Source organism: Athene cunicularia, assembly GCF_003259725.1.
Source record: "Athene cunicularia isolate RWA chromosome 1 unlocalized genomic scaffold, athCun1 chr1_part2, whole genome shotgun sequence".
Lineage (NCBI taxonomy): Eukaryota > Metazoa > Chordata > Aves > Strigiformes > Strigidae > Athene > Athene cunicularia.
Genome location: NW_020799092.1, coordinates 4,736,531 through 4,749,385, shown reverse-complemented (window position 1 = coordinate 4,749,385; position 12,855 = coordinate 4,736,531). Strand labels below are relative to the sequence as shown.

The 12,855-nt window shown below is 45.3% G+C and overlaps 1 protein-coding gene across 1 annotated transcript; it reads right to left on the bottom strand.

Moving 5' to 3' along the window:
• Positions 1-2,271: 2,271 nt before the first annotated feature.
• HEBP1 (heme binding protein 1) lies at positions 2,272-7,821 on the bottom strand. Its single transcript, XM_026868565.1, has 4 exons — positions 7,697-7,821; positions 7,394-7,532; positions 5,721-5,901; positions 2,272-4,441 (listed from the first exon to the last, which is right to left on the bottom strand). The coding sequence occupies exons 1-4, from the start codon at positions 7,772-7,774 to the stop codon at positions 4,270-4,272; spliced, it is 570 nt and encodes a 189-aa protein (XP_026724366.1). The 5' UTR covers positions 7,775-7,821; the 3' UTR covers positions 2,272-4,269.
• Positions 7,822-12,855: the final 5,034 nt, after the last annotated feature.

Genomic DNA, 12,855 nt, shown 5'->3' with positions numbered 1-12,855 from the left:
AAGCACAATAACAAAAATCCCTGAGCCACATGGTACTAGAGACAGAGAATTATTTAGGGGAGGTATTAGTTCACAGTTGTACTGATCCTGTAATGTCTCAGGTGTCCACTACTGTCTGTCACTGGCAGCAGGGCACTGAGCTAGATGGACCTTAATGTGACAATATATCTAACTTTTCCTGATAGTTGGTCATGTTGAAAATCAGTCATGAATATTTACCTGAACACTGTCTGTGAACCCCAGCCACAGGAATGCACAAGTGAACACAAGAGTTTTCCTCAGGTGAGCAGGGCCCCTAGTTTCTACATTAACACAAATATATCCATCAGCCAAAATCTCTCAGTGGCTGGAACCAACAATGAAGGAGATTACCCATCTTGCACAGTCAGCTAATGCATGGCAACACCAGGATATCTAAAATAGCAATTTATTTGAAAAAACTTTATGACTCTCTATAGATGCTGTGACATGATTAGTACCCCAAACATAAACTGGTAACCTAGTCTTTCAAATCAACAAATATCTGAGCTCACTGAGTCAATGATCAGTACAGAAATTGTAAATCACAATATTATTATTTATTTATTTTAAAACTCTAGAAAAAGCAGACAAAACACAGGTAACTCTGTGTGTACAGTAAAGGCAATTCCGTTTGCATGAACTTTTGAAATGCATCTGCAAGTCTGAGGGAATCGGTAAAGAAAGTGGTTAAGCCACTATCCATCATACTTGAAAAGTCATGGCAGTCCAGTGATGTTACCGCTGACTGGTAAAAGGGGAAACATAACCCCCATTTTCAAAAAGGGAAAAAAGAAAGACCTGAAGAACTACAGTCAGTCTCACCTCTGTGCCCAGCAAGATCAATGAGTGGATCCTCCTGAAAACTATTCTAGGGCACATGGAAAATAAGGAGGTGATTGGTGACATGGCTTCACTAACCGGCAAAGCGTGCCTGACAAATGTGGTGGCCTTCTACAATGGGGTTACAGTGCTGGTAGATATGGGAAGAGCAAAGCATTTGCTCTTGGTGGATAAGGGACTTGTGCAAAGCATTTGACACTGTCCCACATGACATCCTTGTCTCTAAACTGGAGAGACATAGATTTAATAGATGGACCGCTCGGTGGATAGATAAGGAAGTGGCTGGATGGTCACTCTCAAAGAATTGTGGTCAACAGCCCAACATCCAAGTGGAAAGCAGTGATGAGTTGTGATCCTCAGGAGTTAGTATTGGGACCAGCGCTGCTTAACATCTTTGTTGGTGACATGGACAGTGGGATTGAGTGCACCCTCAGCAAGTTTGCTGATGATACCAAGCTGTGTGGTGTGGTTGACATGCTGGAGGGAAGGGATGACATCCAGGACCTTGACAGGCTTGAGAGGTGGGCCCATGCAAACCACATGACGTTCAACAACGTCAAGTGCAAGGTCATGTGCATGTGGGTCAGAGCAATCCCAAGAACAAATACAGGCTGAGAAATGAGTGGATTGAGAGCAGCCCCGTGGAGGACTTGGGGGTGTTAGCGGATGGAAAACTGAGTATGAGCCAGCAATGTGTACTCACAGCCCAGAAAGCCAACTGTATCCTGGGCTGCATCAAGGGAAGTGTGGCCAGCAGGTCGAGGGAGGCCATTCTCCCCCTCTGCTCTGTTCTCACTGAGACCCCAACTGCAGTGCTGTGTCCAGCTGTGGGGGCCCCCAACATAATGATATGGACCTGCCCAAGCAGGCCAGAGAAGCGCCACAAAGATGATCAAGGGGCTGGAGCACCTCCCTTATGAGGACAGGCCATCCTGGGGTTGTTCAGCCTAGAGAAGAGAAGGGTCCAGAGAGACCTTACAAGCAGCCTTCCAGTATTTAAAGGGAGCCTACAAGAAAGATGGGGAGGGACTCTATCAGGTAGCATAGTGACCAGACAAGTGGTAAGGGTTTTAAACTGAAAAAGGGCAGATTTGGATTAGATATAAGGAATAAATTCTTTACTGTGAGGGCAGTGAGACACTGGAACAGGTTGCCCAGAGAAGCCGTGGCTGCCCCCTCCCTGGAAGTGTTCAAGGCCAGGTTGAATGGGGCTTTGAACAACCTGATCTAGTAGAAGTCATCCCTGCCCGTGGCAGGGGCATTGAAACTAGATGAAAGGTCCCTTTAAACCCAAACCATTCTATGATTCTATGATAACAGTTAAGACTGTTTATGAAACTGTACCCTGCCTACTGCATGTGAAACACCAGTAGCAGGACTACACTGCCTAAGCCTACAGATGCAATTGCTCTCAATGTTGGGTCAGAAGCTCTCGTTCTCTGTTCAGAAAGTATGCATGTTATGAAAAAAACTCCATGCTGCTGAAATTTGCAGCTCTGTGCATACCAGATTTATTATTGGTCTTAACATCTGAGATTTCACAGGAGAAATTTTGAGAAATTTCAGTATTTTGATCATTGCAGGACATTCACCACTAGTGCCCAGAAAGGACTGTATCCACAGTCCACGTGCAAGTTCAAAAATTAACCTGAGAATGCATAAACTGGGCAGCACTATGCCTCTCCATTCCCCACCCACACAGGTAAAAATAATCTGGGACATGAATAGCTCCCTTTGGATTCAGGGACAGCCTTAGAAGGGAGTTTTCTCCTTCAAAAGCTCCTTCAAAAGCCTATCTCTTTGTCTGCCTTGATTTCCCTTTTGATTCCTCCTCCCCTGCACTGCAATCACTAATTGCAGCCAATTTTCCTTTTTTTTTTTTTTTTTTTTAAGTCTTTCTGCCCTTTTTACTCAACCTGACTAGCTGCTCTTGCACACGAGTGCCTGAAACTCTCTCGTGAGGTCCACAGCAAAGCTCTTATATGGTTCAGTAAGAGAGAAAAGGAAAGCACATCAGAACCTCAGATTTTTTCCTTTTAGTGCTATGTTCTCAGAAAGCAGGCACAGATCAAACAGCTTGACCAGCCAGAACCTGGGATGCCATCTGACAAATCTCTTTCAGCTCCAGGGGGAAAACAGCTTTTTGAAAGTGCCTGAACTTTGGGACACTTAAGCATTAGAGGAGCACAGCTGTTTCAGTGGAGGTAATGAATTATACAAGTACCCATAGTAGCATGGTATGTGAGCGTGTTCCCTCTGCGGGCATCCTGCTGCATCCCTGACAGAGCCAATGGCTAAAATTCTGGTTTGATACCTAACAATGAAACATTGACAGTCTTCTTAAAACAAGACCTACCCCTTCATTTGCATTTGAGGTTTCCAAAAGTCTACTTGTTATCTGACATAAATTCCTGTTTTCAAGAACAGCCAGGTTTTCCTCCTCCTTTAAAGAAGACTGCTGCTCTAAGTACGTCTTCAGAAACTAACACTATCTAAGAGAGGTTTTTTAGAAGATCTGCACCCAACTAGATGCTCATTCTTCAAATGCACCCTCAGATCACAATAGGCACCTGCTTTTTTCACAGCCTGTATTTTTCTAATTCAATTACATTACTTCACACATTTCAGCTCTGGCCCTTGTGTAGGCTAGTTTTAAAGAAGTGTTACATACAAATAACAGGAAGGTGAGGAGAAGTGATCTTGGGGTCTCCACATCACGCTGTCCAGCTGCTATCTGAGAACAGGACATAACACACCTCAAAATGTCTCACCTCAGACAGAAGGACACCTGAAAACAGAAACCTGGATCTTCCTCTAAATGACATTTCTCAGTCAGATGACAGAAGCATTGCTCTCCTGCACACTATGAGTCAATCTAAAGGATGCTTATTTTCACCGCACTGTGTTGGTAGCAACACCCATGTCCCTTTAGAGTCCTTTTAAAACGGCACAGATAAAAGCAATGTTTTACAGCTGCAGCAAGCTCAAGAAGATAAAAAAAAGTCTCTGTATGCACTTTTGTCATGTTCCCCTGCCTGCCTCAGGTGAGACTAATAGCCTGCCAGCACTTGGACGTGACTCCTGTCAGGCACCAGTCTTGCTAATTAAGTACTTTTGGCTGTCTCAGCATCAAACTCTGGGAGCACAAGAGAGATAAAAGCAAGCCACAGAGAGATCACAAGAGTCTGTGTCGTTGAGGACCTGGTCCAAAACGAAGAAGCAGGACCGTCACAGGGGGGTTGCAGTGTTCTTCTAAAATGGTTGGTCCATAAAAGACAAAGGTATAGGTGTGGAGGAAAGGAATGATGGGTTTCTGTCTCTGCTAAATTATTAGTTTATTTTGAAGAGGACAGTAATACAGCATGGGGGGATTATCAGTGCGAGCCAGCACCACAGGGAGCCAAATTCTCACTCTTTCACAAACCAGACCTCATTGCGTCGCCCATAAGGCTTCATAGGGGGGTCGTAACCATTGCAGAAGTAGAAATCCTTGCGGTATGCAGCTTCACTTCCCAGAGCAGACTTCAGCTTGGCAGCATGGATCACATAATCTGTCTCTTTGGCATAGCCGCCAAACTGCCTGCAAAGAAATCAAACACAGAAAGGTCGGGAGGGAGAACAATATATAGCCACAGTGTATTTACCAAGCATTTCAGTCCAGGTCCCACCAACATGCACTTGTGCAGGCACTGTTCTCTGTGAACCAGTGCACATTATCGTGATAGATTAAGTCCCAAGGGTTGCAGAGCCAGGGTGCAGTCATTCATTGGCAGACCCCAAACAGACACGTCTATCTGTTAGCAGAACGGCCCTGCCCTTTGAGTCACCGCCATATCAGTGGAACAGCTTACTAGAACATGAGGTTATCTCTAAGTCTGCTCAGCCCACAGTCCTCACACCAATGCTGTCAACAACCATGTTCACTGTGGTGTGAACAAGAATCTGCTGGAGGTCAGGTCATGAAGGGAAGCCAAACTCTAGCTAGCCTAACAAAAAGGGGAGGTAGGAACAGAGATGTTAGCAATTACAGGCCACAATACTATTTAAAAGGGGTGGACTGGAACTGGTCTGTTTTATGTTGACCCCCCCACCAACAGTAACTGTTTCCACATCAGCCTGCACCTCACCACCCTGACTCAGAGCCAAGGTTTGAGACAAAACAGCATGTTCTTGCAGAAGTGGCTGACACTGGCAGCAAGACCTAGGCAGCTGTTGAAGGTGAGGGAGGAGCCAGACAGTTTAGAGTCAGTCAAAATAGTTCAAGCAAGGAGGCAGGGGAACGTCCAAGGGGTTAAATACAAGGTGAAGAGCTTATGGCTATTGCAATGCTAGTTTGAGTCCAGGTTGTCAGTCGATAGCCAAAGACATTCAAAGGTGATTTGGAGCAACTCAATAGCTGCTTGTTTCCATGCTGGACTCTGGTATGAGCCCATTCAAATGAGGCTTCAGCTCACAGCTGTAGTTTCATGCAAACCACACCAAAGGATATTCTTGATGACTAAGAACCATCTTGATCCCAGAAAGTGGGGAAAACAATAGTTTTCAAAGACTAGAAATTACTCAGTACCTTCATATTCACCCTCCCCTGCTCTTCACCTCCCCAGGTGAAACAAAAAGCCTTTCAGGACTAACCTCCACACTTGTTTTCCCAGTGAAAAAAAATCCATATTCCAAGTTGATGCAGCATGACCAATGACAAGAAATTACATAAACCACTGTCTTCAGTCTAGAAAGACCCCTCCATCTCCTACCACCTGCACCCCTTGTCCAGCAAGTCACCTGGTAAAACCAACACTGCTCTTCAGAGCATGCTATAGACCTCAGCAATTAGGACTGGAAATCCCAGGATGCATTCTTACGTAGAATAAATGGTCATCCCCTGCCTCTCTTCAATCTTAATGCTTTCATCATTAGGACAAGGAGGGTTGGCTTGAAACTGGCTTGGGATCCGCAGAGAGACCTTCACTTTCTGCTGTAAGGAGCCATCTTCAGCAGGAAAAGCAGTCATGGAGACAGGAGCAGTCATGCCCATTCCAACCCCTGTAAGAGACACACAGACATTACTTTAAAAAGTCTATTTTCTCAGGAACTCGCAGAATCAACAGGGGATTCACAAAAGCTAATATAGTTTAGGAAAACTTCTCACACTGAACTCCTTGTCAGTCAAGAGTGGGGTACTCTTGGAGCATGCAGAACAGTCACATTAGGCTTCTGTTTGGGCCAAACTTCTCTCTCCACTGACTACACAAGGACCCTGGGAAATAAGGGCCCCAGGTAACCTCTGGATGGCTTATTAATGATCCTGGTTTTGTGGCTCTCAACCATATAGCTCATGCCACTGAGACACTGTTCTGACAAATCACCTCTAACACAACAGGGTCTATAGTTCTGGGGCAGCCCAGTGGCACATGTAAATCTACATCAGTATTTAACTTGTTATCATCTGTACTTAGTGGTAAGCCCATAGCCAATATTGGGTGACAGCAGCTTTCTCCTAAATACTTCCCAATGCTTCCAGACATCCTTCAAGTTCCAGTGCCCCAAACCTCAGAGCTGTTATGTATTTCAACAGGACTGTCCATGCTGTCCACCACTGCAGGAAGAGCATGCTGCTTTTCTGATCATTACTACTGAGAGTTACCACATGGCACTGAAGAACCTCCAAACCTCAGGATCAGGCAGCCACAGAATCAGCTAAGATCAAGCCAACTTTCCTATTTATTTTGCTTTGATATCATAGCTGTCTGTGTGGCACATGCTACAGAAGGCACCCTTTCTCCTGCAGCAACAGCAATCATCACCTTTCCAAAACATGCTACTGTAAATGCCATTTCCCTCTGCATACAGCTCCCACTCCCATACAGACTATACATCTACCAGATGCCCGAGAAAGGTGTGCAAGCAAATGTATATGTCTTGAAACTACTCTATGGTCTTCAGCTTCTGCTACAATTGATTACTGATGCACATACTTCAGTAAATTGAGAACTAGAAGCAATCACTTGGAAGCACCATTATAAAACATTACAAAGTACCATTTAAAAGCAAGCTCATTAATTAAACTTTCATGAATAAAAATAGCCAGAGTGTATGACAAAACATCAAGGTCACAAAAGTTATTTTGTTGCCAACAAGGGCACATCACAGAACCGAAGTGCCCCAGATACCCTGGATTTTATCAGCTACTGCTCACCCAAGGAGCTGTGATGGATACATGTGTGCCTGTCTTCATGTTATCCCAGCTGCAAAGTAACTCACCCCTGCTTAAACAAATAATTTTAGAGATTTTGCTCTGAAACAGAGATGGGTTAGGAGTGGACTCATAGCATGAGTTGGCTGGGCATGCTTTGACCTGTAGCAAGTTTTCCCAGCGAGGGGCCATCTCCACCACTGAGCCCCAGTGCCAGGAGCCACAAGCCAGGCGGGCTCGCAGCGCCATTGCCTTCATCCATTCGACTTTTACCAAGCCCCTGCTAGTGGCGATCAACCACAAACACCCTCCATGCCCCGCAGGGCAGGGAGCATCTCTCACCCTTGTTGTTGGTTCCTCCGACGTACTTGAGGAGCTTGAGCACCCCTTCCTTCGAGGCTTCGTCAAACGGCTTCCCCACCACCTCCACCACAGCAAACCGCCCGCCCTCGCACGCCCTCTCCTCGTAGCTGAGCTGCTCCTGGGGAAGGAGATGAGGATGCAGAAGCTGCCAGCTGCCCGGAAGGGCTGGGAGAAAAGCGCTGCCCAGAAAATACCCGCTCCACCTCGCAGCGTCATACCCGGCCCGGCTGGCGCAGAAGTCCCGCGGGGGAACAAAGCTCGGCCGCTCGCCCCGCCACCTACCTTCTCCCCTTTGCTCAGCACCTGGTAGGGCCATGCCTCTACCGTGTTCAGCAGGGAGTTCTTGATCATGCCCAGCATGGTGCCGCTAAACTAAGCCAAGCTCAGCTCGGCTCGGCTCGGCTCAGGCCGGGTGGGAGGGCGCGGGGAGCGTCCTGTGTCCTGCCGCCTGCTGCGCCCCGCCCCGCCCCGCCCCGCGCCACAGCGGGGAGGCCGCGGAGCCTTGGGCGGGAGAGACCCCCGCCGCGGTGAGCTGGGGGAGCGGAAAGCCGGCGGCCAAGTTATGGAGGACGCCAAGAAGCGTGAGGAGTAATAAAGTGCGGGAGCGGGTGGCATTTCTCTCAGGGGGAGAAGAAATCCGAAGGAATTAAGATACAAGGGAGGGGAAGTACTGACGGAAGTGTGTAATACATAGCGTGGAGGGGCACAGCTCTCCTGAAACTGCAAAATCATGACGGTTTGGGGGTTTATTTTAATAAACAGAGCTACGGGGATCACACGTCTGTTAAGACTGAATTTAAGGCAGTGAGTACTCCGTGGCTCTGTGGATGTTGTGAGCTTTAGGTAAGGGATAGATCATAGAAACTGCTGGTGGTATTTGCTCTTCCTCCGCTGACTTCTTCATTCTGACTTCACAGCCCAACCAGTCAACTCCGTTTAAAACTCCAGCCAGGTCCCTTCCCAGAAAGATGTAAATGAATGTAACAGGGGACTTAGATAGCTTATATAGCTGGATATATTTATGTGAATGGAAGACTTAGATCCTTGGTGATCACAAGTGGATTTTAGTTGTATAAATCTCAAAGGACGAGTGCCAGCTAGAGAAAGTACCTTGCCCAGGATCATTTAAGAAGGTTGCAGAGGCAGCAATCAAATCGGATCAGGCCAGCCTCCCCAGGCCAATGAAGCAGAGGCACCTCAAGGTCCTTGCTCAGCTGGACTCCTGCCTCCTAAAGTAGGTGAGTGGCACAAAAGCAGGCTGAGGCATAACTTCCCTGTATTCTTAAAGAGCAATAAAGAAAATTATAAAAGAAATGTGACATTAAAGCATTTCCATCTAGAGAGAGGGTCATGCAAAGGTAAAGCAGTTAAAGCAGCTGGCTACGATCATCTGATCAAACAGGTCATGTTCAGGTCAGGGAGCAGGGATGGAGCCTGACATGGACTTTCACAGCATGCATGACAGGGGCTGTTATCAATGGTGACAAGGCCACAGATCTAGTAATTTATTAACCATTTATATTACTTGGTTTATTCATCATTATGGAAGCAATTGCAAAATTGTAATATACATTGCATGCTGTATCTTATATGTTGTCTTTTAAAGCAAATGGTGAGTTTCTCTGTCAAGCTGAGGAGTTGTGCCAAAAATACCAACTTGCACATATCAATGTAGGAATACATGGACTAGGACAGACCAGTGGTCCACTTGTCCAGTTCTCTGTCTCTGGCAGAAGCTGGTGGTGGACATCTAGGTAAGCTTTTACGCATGCAGTGATCTGGTCTGGCCTCCCACCTCCAGCTATCTGTAACTGACAGAAGTCTCATCTTTCTGTTTCAAGTAGTCCTCAATTGATTTTATGCAACTTCAGGTTGCCTGATAAAATGCTTATGTCTAAAATATGGACATGAAAGCTGATATTTATGTTGTATTCTTTCTCCAGATAGACCAAAGTGACCAGCAGTCCCTACAGCCCCAGGCAAAGTGTGTAAAGCATCTCCCAGAGGGACCAGCAATCTGTGCAAGCATGATGCTGATGCTACAGCATAGCCTAGTAGCCCTGAATGCAGAATAACAGGGAGGACAGGGCCTTTCTCTCCTGTTATTCCTTGTAAACTGGGTAAATATATTCTGGGGTCAAAATACTCTACATTTCCTGAGAAATTATGATGACAACTTCACCAAAAGCACAAATGTATCTTTTTATCAGCCTTTTCACAGGCTTCATTTTTACCTTGTCTAGCTAAATTCCCAAGCAAAAGCCAAGGAGAGACATTCCAAGTTAGAGTTTTGTTATTTTCTGAAAACCTGAACTCAGAGAATTTACATCCAGGAAATATTTATCAGTATGTCTCATACACTCCTCATACCTCCCCCACTTAACTCCCAAGTTGCAGCCAAAATGCTGTGTTACTTTTTCTGGTTCATTCTGAAAGATTTCATATGAAACTAGTTTTTTCCCTTTCCCTCTGGAAGTTATTGTAGTGTCACTGAACTTCTTTCCATAAACTCAGGCCTTGGGAATCCCTAAATAGCTAGTCTGCATCCTTGCTGTTTATGACTGGAGAGTGTTTGTAAAACAACTGTTATGCCAGTCTTCCCCACAACCATTTAGACACAATCCATTCTTTATTTTTGTTCTCATAAACTGCTTCATCAAGACCTTTTAAAAAATAGTTTATTTTCCTCTCTGACTCTCCTGCCTATGTTTCAGCAGATTTCAGGTATGCAGTTGGCTGTAACACTGGATGGGAATCTATATTGGGTTTACATTTAGAGACCTGAAGGGCAAGTCCACTCTGTCCTCTGTTCAGTGCTTAATTTGATTTCTGAACTGGTTTTTATTACTAGTTCTATTGTCAGGAAGCCACAGGCAAAGACAAGCAGAGGTCAGGGTATTCTGGGTACTCCCTGAGGCACAAAAGTTCTTGGGGTGTGTAGTTGTTCTTTTCCTACAGATCTTAATTGTGCTAAAGGATGTCAGGAAATGTCTGGAGGTCAGTGATTGCATATGAAGATGATACTCTGCAAATTAGACAACAATTGAATTATTATCTGGGATTTTGAGGACTGAAATGTCTCAAGCTATTTTGGAAAATCCTTCTTGGCACCTATCTATCTATGCCATTAGATATCGAAATAGTTTTGCAAAAACATCCCTCGTTTCCAAGGGTCTTGGCAGAAGTCAATATGATGTCTTTCAGAGTGCTGGAAATTTGGAACATATCTGCTGAATAACAAGGTGCTGAGTGCCCAGTTCCAGGTAGCTAAAAAAAAAAACCTCTTTGCAGAAGTTGGATGTTCAAATTTGGTCCCTAGAATCTAACACATCTTCAGTCTTGAAACATGATGCACAGACCCCACCTACCGTACCCACCCTCTGAACATGTCAACAGGACATTCTTTGCACTGACGGAGAATAGGTGAAGGCTGTATTTTAAAAACAGCTTCCTCTCCCCATCCATGCCCAGCTGGAAGCGCCAAGCACTAATCTATCTTCCTACATTCATCTCACATTCAGCACTTTTGAAGATCAAATTCCCCAGCTGTTTCAAATAGAGTGCTGTAAAAATAGGACAGAGAGAGAAATTCACCTGATCTTTATAGAAAGAGCTTTCTCTGGTAAGCAGAAAGAATGACTGTATAGCCTAAAAGTATTCACACCCAAGTAGACTGAGCTTGTTAACTTATTTTGCTTGGGACACAAAACAGCCATCATTGAAGAACAGGGTCAGATCTCACCTACTGACCCAGGTTTAAAAAGCAGTAACAATATGCAGAAGTTCTGGTCTCCTTAGTAAAGCTGACTTGTATGTCCTTTACTTTATTCTCTCTAGCACCATCCCACTGATAAAGGCTTAAGCAGATGAAAAAAAAAATTAAACATTTCCCTTTTTTTTTCTGGTAGAAAATTAACTCCTCTGAGGTCTCCTGTGAGCATACAACCTTCTTCTATGCATCGGAAGCCTCCGCATCTGAGTATTTCCACGCCTCTGGCTCTGCAGAGCCTTCAGTCGGATCGGAAGGACGGTTTTGCTGATGACATTGAGACGTTCATTCAGTTCTTCTAACCTTTTCCTTATCGACTGGACTTCCCTCACAAGATCGTCCACAGCTGCGGAGACAGGGCGTAGACTACAGAGAGAGTAATACAGGAGAATAACTAATTGTGGGGAGTGTTCCTGAGCATGCAAAATAACTTACCATGGCCCTCTGTTTCTTGGTGTGTAAGAGCCCTTCATGATGAAAGAGTTGCAAATAACCATTAAAAGATGCTTCCAAAGTTACTTTGCCCCTTGCATGGTGGGAATTCATCTGAGATGACCTCATCTGAACCCAAGAAACCACAAATTTCAGGACTACCATAGGCAACATGGTCTTTCCACCACCACCAAAGCACAGCTGGCTCAATGCCAAAAGAGAGCTGGTTTATGAGCTCCCAGAAGCACTTCACAGTACTCCTACTTTAAGGGGGGAACTGAAAACCATCCTGCTTGGCTGGAACCAGCAGAGGTAGAGAAGAAGAAAGCAGCAATGAAGAGGATTACCCATGAGGGCTTCCCAGTGAAGGGCAGGCTGCTGCGTGCCATAGTGCAGCTGTGATTGCACAGTCCCTGGATCACTCCAGGCTGTGCCTCTGCCTGAGCTGAGGGAGGGGGAGAGCCAGGTTTTACATCGGGATTTGGCAAGATGAGGGCTGTACTGATGCACGAGTGTGCTTGGGGGTAACCTGGTCCCTTCCATTGGAGGGCTTTCTCTCAGTCTCCCTTTGGGTTATAAAGCTCTGATGCTCATTCTAATTTCACCTGATGTTAATTAGTATTAATTAGCCTCACTGTAACCAGGAGCAGACATTGAGGCTGGGCCACTGATTCCTGTGGATTACTGTCAGTCACATTTCTAATGGACCAGTCTGTGTCCTTGCCAGCAAACTCTTATTTCAAAGCCCTATGCAGGAAATATCATTGGATAGTCTCCTTACATCTCCCTGACAAAAGTTAGACTGTTCCAAATACATGATTTAATATTGGCCCTGATGATCTTAGGCACCAATGAATTTCAGCACTGGCAGTGTGAAAGTTGTGATGAATTCTGTGCTAATATCAACAGCCCCCATGCAGCCAGGGAGAAATCCACTTCATGCCAAAGGCTAACATGTGATCTGTCAACTATATCCTCCTGAAACCCTAATTTGTACAGATATTGTATGACCCTTCTGACTAGAGCCATTTTATTCTTCTAGCCTTTCCTCTTCAACTGGTTCAATGCATAGCAGTTGCAGACAGATGTTTTTTTCTTTTTCCTGAAGAGAAAGCCAAGTTATGGAAGAGGACCACTTGCTTTATGAACAACTCTGATTTAAGTGATACTAGTTTTCTAGTTAATTCCCAGTATTACCTTCTCCTCTCTCTCTTTCATTGCCTTTCCCACTCTGTTTCTG

Bases quoted from the DNA above. Each gene is read 5' to 3' on its own strand.
- HEBP1 (XM_026868565.1), bottom strand. From the start codon at position 7,774: ATGCTGGGCATGATCAAGAACTCCCTGCTGAACACGGTAGAGGCATGG. The intron at 7,533-7,696 runs GTAGGTGGCGGG...CTCCTTCCCCAG, and splicing joins TGCTGAGCAAAGGGGAGAAG to GAGCAGCTCAGCTACGAGGA. The intron at 5,902-7,393 runs GTGAGAGATGCT...TGTCTCTTACAG, and splicing joins CGGAGGAACCAACAACAAGG to GGGTTGGAATGGGCATGACT.